Source organism: Etheostoma cragini, chromosome 23, assembly GCF_013103735.1.
Source record: "Etheostoma cragini isolate CJK2018 chromosome 23, CSU_Ecrag_1.0, whole genome shotgun sequence".
Lineage (NCBI taxonomy): Eukaryota > Metazoa > Chordata > Actinopteri > Perciformes > Percidae > Etheostoma > Etheostoma cragini.
In genome coordinates, this window is record NC_048429.1 from 12,647,028 (window position 1) to 12,654,587 (window position 7,560).

The window sequence follows — 7,560 nt, forward strand, 5'->3', positions numbered from 1 at the left end:
TCTTGTTTAGCTCCAAGACATCCCGAGAAAGAAAATAATGATCTTTATGAAATTGCTTTAGACACAATCTGACAGCCGAGACAAAGCAAGTGGCTGGCCTTGCATGAATCGATAAAGCCTCCATTAGTTTTCTAAAGAGTAACATGCAATTTGTTTCGCTGGAGCAGCATAGCATCGGTAATATTCTGCCCCTTTGACACAAAAGGCTAATGCACTATAGCCAACCCAGTGTAAGATTAAACCTACATTTCTGTCAGATGGAAATTAAAGAAAACGCTCCGAACGCAATGAATCTATAAAGCATGACCGAGCCTGTTACCGCAGACATCACGTTTGTGTCTCAATGGCCTCCAGGGCCGAGCTTTTGTAAAGACAGAGAAACCTTGCTTCTAAATCTGTTCAAAGGATTGTGATCTCACGCACAGAGAAGATCAAACTTCTTAAGGAGGTATTGATCAGCCAGATGAACAGAGACACGGCGACTGATCGACCGCGGGGGTGAGCTCATTTCTGCCTTTGACACAGCGGAAAATCACAAATTGAAACCGCAGAAGGGGAAGCACACTTCTCACCCATCATTTCCTCAATGTGTGGATGTATCACACTCAAGCACCCTGCTGGGTCACCGGATCAATAGTCAGGAGAGCATGTTTATGAAGTTATAGAACAGACAGAGGCTCAGTTCCCTTAAATCAGCACTCTTTGCTCTCTTGATGGATACACTATAAATTTGGGTTAAATCATCCGAGGGGAGGGACGATTTCTTTGAAAGATGGGTCATGATGGACATGTTGCCAGTGTTGCAAGAATGAGCCCAGAGGAATCCACTCATCCTCTGAAGAAAATGCTGATCTGAGAAGATCTTTCTCTCACCAGCTGACAAGCCGATAGACAAATGGCCTCTTTAGTCTCTAACCTCTCAAACTACTGGCCCTCCTTTTTCTTGTCCAACTCTTCACTGCGTGTATGTGTGTGTGTGTGTGTTGTCTGCCAAACCCATCCAATCTTGCACACGTGTGTGTATGTACGCACACGTGTGTGTATGTACACACATGACTAATTTTTAAAGCCGAGCTTGCAGCTATCACAGTGACCAGGACTTGTTCCCTGGCTACTGCATTAAGTTTTAATTGGAGATACAGCTGCAGTTATTAAAATCCCTCAATCCCATTTTTGCCAACGTCTCACATCCAGTGAGGGCACAATCTAAGAATCTGCGCTATCTTGCTGATCTGTGCCACAATTTGCTGCATGTGTTGCATGTTTTATCAGCAGCATCTGTATCCCGTTAATGCGCCAGAGGATGTAAGGCGTAGCATCGCATGTCCTTGCTGATTCAAGGTTTAACAGAGTAGCTCAATTCTGTGTCTTCATGGTTGGGCCTCGGGGAGTTTTAGACGCCACTTCACGGGTGGAAGGGCACGGAATGAAGTGTGTTAGGGTCGATGTCTTTCTGACATCACTATTTCCAAAGGCCAATGAGACTCTCCAGTATAATCTGGAATCTAGACAGGATCCTCGCAGCCAGGTTTTTTTTTTTATTAGACTCAAACTGCCTTTTTTTTTTATTGTCCCCGAGCACTGCCAAAACCCAATCAATAGGACTTTAGGAAAACTGAGTGCAATAGTGCACACACTTTAGTGTTCAACAATCAATAAGAACTGTAAAAAACAGTGCAATGTGTAAATATTGGATATTTCACACACACGCGCGGATGAAACGCAGGGCTCGAGGGGGTGGGTTAATTCGGATTAGTTTTAGATTATCTCGAGAAACTACTCTAGGTTCCTGCTGCAACTGTGATTGATTTATCAAACGTGAATTAATTAACAAACCCTTTAAGTGATAAATCAATTAAAGGTGCCCTTCCACACGTATTTCATCACTTTGTGGTAATGTCTGAAGATCTACCATGGACTCTGCAAGAGTTCTGTGAAAATAATGCCTTGGTTAGCTTGTTTCAAGCCATTCTAGCGTGGTATAGAAAGCCTGCAGGAAGACTTAGCTTGATTTGTGCACCATCTCATTAATATTCCACGAGCTAAGCTGCTTGACTCTGATTGGCTAACAGCTAGCCAATGAGAGCCTGGCTATCAGTATCCTTTACCTACCGCAACTGGGCGAGCTCAAGACTAGTAATGAGCTCCAGGCAACATGACGTCAGACTGACCAGTTTTTGTAATTGGTCGGATTTCTCCTCTTATTTCTTTCCAGTGGCCAGAGCTGACAGGAGGTAGCACTTCATCTTCACATTCACGACATAACACAAACACACATGGACCTAACACATTTCAAAACATGCAAGTAAAAATGGTTTTGTGTGGCAGTGTACCTTTAAGCAAATTGATTAATGTGCATTGCCCTTGTGGTTAACAGCTGATTATGACTATTAAAGATAAATTCAACTTCAATCAGTTTACAGCAGATTACATGCGGAAGAAGGCTCTTACCTTTTGTGTACCACAGCTGTGAGGGGTTTGACATCACTAAGGATTTGCCAAGTAAAACGCAGTGATTGTGACATTTGCTTCCGTATGCTAACGTATTAACTGCAGCATTAAATACAATGCATACCATCTTTATGTCACTTGAGCCTAAAGCTGTGCTTCGAGGCTAAATACCTTAAAATCCCTCCTTTCTGCAGATTAATAATAGATGCTTAAAGAAGAAGACATACTTAGTGACTATGCTGCTGCTGTTGTATCTCTAAGTCATATTCAAGTCAGAGCTCTTACTGCAGCTCACTCTGGCCTCGTCTGTAATTAAACAATGTCTTTTGGATGCAGGTTATGTTTGGAAAAACAACTACACCTTTTAAACGGCCGCGCCTGAATAACGCAGAATTCTGTTGCTTTAGCACAAACACATTTAATGTTCCGACGATTCGCAGATGGCACGATGAAATTGAATAGTCGGACAGTATACTTTGTAATAAGAGAAAAAAAAGAACAGGAAAACAAGATAGTGTAGCATAAAGAGGGGAAACACCGACAACTGTCATCATAAACAACAGTTGTGAAGCAGTCCTTTGGTATCTTAAATAACCATCAGCTGTTAGGCAACTCGGGTGCAGAAAGCCAAACGTGAATTTGCAGTTGTGGAACTAGTTCCAATCCTGCATCTACTGGTCGCCGGCAGGTAATGGGGTCACATCTTGAAAGGTGCTCACCTGACAGAGGTTGTTAACCAAGCTAACCAAGAAATAGTGCAGACACGAGATGACTTCCTTTCTAAACTCATGTCTAAAGACAGGGCTTCCCGTTCTCTACAGGACGCGAAGATGCATGACACCAAGCGTTTGCCACTGCTTGACCCAAATCTGCCTGAGGCTGCCCTGAGCTGAGCTATCACGCCACAGAATGGCATTCTTATCTCTAAACTTTGCTCTCTTTTTTTTCAAAGGATCCCCTGTCTGTGGAAAAATGAAACAAATTTTGCCCGTGTGATGTCAAGCGTAGTGTATGAATACATATGTCTCTGTCATTTTGGCCCATTATGGCTCACCCTGTGGTTTTACCTAAGGATCAATAACTGCAGTCGTCAGGCAGACTTGTGGCCTGTTTGGGCGGGGGGGAAGAACGTAGAGGACGTTGAAAGGCCACTGGGGTGTGCAGACACAAGGCTTTATGAATGAATAAGGAGAACATATGCGACAGTACACCAATTCATCTTGTCATTGCCACAGAGACGTTTTAGGCAATACGCCTCGCTTTGAAGTATGAAACAGCAATGGTGACTACTAGCAAAATGGGTACAGTTAAAAGGGAGTTTAGTACAGGGATTTGCTAAGGATTCTTTTCATAACACCATGTCTAAAAGCACTGGCTTATTTGAAATCTGCTTTAAATCAAATTATATCTTCAGTCTATTCAAAACCCTTTTTTTTCATACATGATGAAGATGTTTATTCCAAAAGCTAATAGCATTAATGGATTTTGTTCCACATGATGTTCATAGGTAATAGCTGAGATCATTCTATCTTAGACTAAGATTACAACCCCAGTTATGGTACCATGTACATCAAAAATGAGGGTACAGATCAATCATTCAAATTGATGCCATTTATCTTCTCTATAGCTGTGGGCCTAAAACTTTCCTCAGGATTTACAGCACTTGAGATCATTTTCTCCAATACTGTGCTTCATTGAGAGGAAATATATGCTATTGAGGTTTTAAATAAGCTGCTATTCATAACTGTAGTTGTAACCCACAAGGCCTCAATTCCATAGTAAAAAATACTTGGTTCTCTCATTTTTTGGGTAACAAAACTCAATATTTGACATTGTCCTGTGCTAAAAACAGATTGCCCTGGATTCACCAGAGAATTTCCCCGTACCAAAAAACTATTCCACAAACCTGTCAGGATCTTTATTGCCATGTGACAAATATCTCGGCCAATGAAGAGCAAAATGGGATTTGCTCCATTGCCTGAATTATTGAAGTGGACAGTGTGAGAAATTTATGGCGCAAAATTCATCCACATTCCCTATGCATAATGTTTTAATAGGTTTTCATTCCCAATCCACCCTTTCCGCATCCTCATTTCTCATTGCACGAAATCCAGTGTCACATTATGCAAGAGGGCTGACACAATTAGGTGTACCACTCCCAGAAATACACTTGCTTGCTGGCGTGTTTGGCTATCTAACAGGCCGGCTGAGGGGTCACATTTTATTTCTTTGGGAGCATTGCCTAAATCACCATCCTGAATTAGTTGCTAGCTAGCGCTACCACCTTTTACTGGTGTGATAACAAGCATGTGGGCTTTTGACAGCCTTTAGGCCTACCTTCAGATAACATACCACCTGCATACACAACTGCACCGACAGGAATAACACACAGCCACACACACACCAACTTGCATGTGAACACAGATACAGGCGATTAATCTGTGGCACGATAGACAGGAGACTTAAATACTTGTCCCCTCTTTCCTTTTGTTGTTGGAGAGGCTTCTGTTGCACAACCCTGATGTTCTTATGAAGGAATATGTGAGCGAAGATTAAAAAGGGGTCTGTTCTTTTTAAGGCCCTTTGTGCAAGCCTTTCATTATCCTTATCCCCAAAAGACTGTCACTAATGCAGTCCTTTGAATTCATTTTATCAGTTGGTATTATTAGCCCTCACAGCTGGCTTTGACCTTGGCCATTCTTGTAGCCTAAAGTGAGCGTATTCTCAACCCTCCTTTGTGTGCCAGCCTCTCGCCCTCCGTCACTCTCTAGTAGATTTCAAAAGAGATCTTATGAACCATAATGAACTTACATATTGCACGTCCCTGCCACCGAGCTACCTACCAGCAGCCTTCCCTCCCCACAAAAAGTTAAAAGCTATTCGGTGTCAAGTTTGAAAGTGTAGAAAATGCAGGCTTAGGGAAAACCTCGGCGTAAAGGCACAACATGATACGGACAAACAACTCGGCGGTGAAGGTCAGAAATATTGCCTTGCCAGTCAACAAGCTCGACAATGCTGATGGCCTGAATCTAATGAGAGTCCCTCGCATTAACACTGCCGCGAGCAGCACTTTGTTCATACTGTTAGGTGGCCACACAATCCTCTTTTTGACCGCTGGGGAAAAGGTCTACCATGCCACAGTAAATCAAAACTCTAAAAGAAATGCTTTTGGGACATGTGCCAGTAAAAGCAATCATAAACTCTCCCCCCTTGTCTCCTATTTTGGCTGACAGACAAGTTTTTTTTCACTCTCCCCCACAATTTCAGTATGGCTAGACATTCTCCATCCCTGAAATAGCCCGGGCCGCACCATGGTGAGGAGTGTGTTTACCACTGCTTGACCTATATGTTTGCCCAGGGCCGGAGGCCGGCAGGGAGGGGATGGCAGGCCATTACAAGCCACGCTTCTCGAAAAACGCCACAAAGGAAAAACCCAAGACAGTTACTAAGTGCCAAACAGTCTCTGCTCGCCTCGGGGTATACATGTACACACAGAATATGAAGTGCTGTTTTTTTTGTCGTTGCCATGTTCACATATGTAGTACAGTTATGGCCTGGGTTTCACCATTTGACTTTCAAAAGGAGTATGAACAGTAAATGTAATCTACCTCTGTGTAAAAATCTCCCACTGGACAGGTATGATGTGTATTTCTTATGTGGAATTAATGATTTGGTACACACTGAAACATCGTGATGGGTTTCTGATGAAATCGCATGTTTATTCAACTGAATGTCAGGAAGTTAAACTCAATTAGGCTGCCAAAAAAAAAACTGAACCACTTGCCACAATGCAGCCAGCCATGCCCTCAGGCTGTGCCACCCTTACAGCATGGCAACGATTGGTGTACACACAGTGTATATGGAAGCACTGAGTCACGCTGTAATGTGTGGGAATGATGCTCTGGATTGAAATTCATCCCGATTTGAACATAAATGGGGCAGAAAACACAATAGAAGGTGAATAGAACGAGATTAGAACCGCTTGACCTCGATGTTACCCTAAAGCTAGACTCTAGTGCCATCTATTGAAAACGTTTTCAACAAATCAGCATTCACAAAATGTGAACTGCTGGTTTTAAAACGGATTTTTTTGTTTGTTCTGCACAGCTTGAATGTATCACCTGATTGATCAAAATGGATCAATCGATCATCCTCTGGCGAATGACTTGTTGATAAGGAAAATTGCGGGTGATGGGAATCACAACAGAATTTGTGCTTCGTGCAATTTTATCCACTTCGGGGTTGTTTAGACTTGAATTATTTCACAGCGGCTGAAAAAGTCGATTGATTACTTGATTCAGATTGCGCTGAAGCGACGGAAGCACTCCGCATTGGAATAAGTGTTGCGGAAAACTTCATATAAACTACATGGCAGGCGATGGCGCATTAAAGCAGTGGAAAAGTGGCACGTAATCTGGTGGAGTTCTGAGTGATTACCTTCTTTGAGCAGGCGGGAGTGGATGAGGAGAAGGAGAAAGCAGCAGATCGCTGCTCCGGTCAGTGCCCACGCAACTCTGAGCAGTTGCATCCTGGCGTAGGAATAAGCTTTTATGGTGAACAGAGACAGCCGTGGAGCGGGAGACACACGCACTCCACCTCAGCTCGCACACAAGCGCTGACTCATATTCGGATGGCCACGGAATTAAGCAGTCACTCCTTTCATGCAAAAATCCTCACTTGATAGTCCGGTTTTGACGTGATAAAGAGCGCTGGGATTCCGTGTGCGTGGCAACAAAAATATGCGCTCTTGACTTGATCCGCCGCCGGTGCATCAGAGTGGCTCCAAACAGGAGGGCGATTAACCCCCAGTCACCGTCCGAAGGGCTGACATGTTCCCTCACACCACTTCTTCAGGAGTCTATCGTCGGCTCGGCTGGCGTCTCGCTCGCGACAGGTTCGGCAGAGCGGGCTGCAACCCTCGGTGCGTCTCCGTCTTCGAGTGCGCACGGCGGTCTACGGTGATGCGGCGCGCAGATGATGATCACCGCTCTCCGCTGCATGTTACGCACATCTCTCCCACTGCTGGGGAGGCTGAGGCTAACACTGCCAACCAAGTCGCCTTGCTGCCTCTCTCTCTCTCTCTCTCTCTCTCTCTCTCTCTCTCTCTCT

General features: G+C 44.0%; 1 protein-coding gene across 2 annotated transcripts in view; it reads right to left on the reverse strand.

The window, feature by feature from the left end:
* The window catches only part of tafa5a (TAFA chemokine like family member 5a), a 138,096-nt gene that overhangs the window by 81,926 nt on the left and 48,610 nt on the right, over positions 1-7,560 (reverse strand). The window contains exon 1 of one of the 2 annotated variants that reach the window (XM_034863789.1): positions 6,889-7,543. The exons of the other annotated variant lie outside the window; for it this stretch is intronic. Coding sequence (XP_034719680.1) covers positions 6,889-6,979 — 91 coding nt within the window. The 5' untranslated portion in view covers positions 6,980-7,543. Of the gene's footprint in view, positions 1-6,888; positions 7,544-7,560 lie in introns of those variants that run through there. 2 annotated transcript variants of the gene reach the window in all.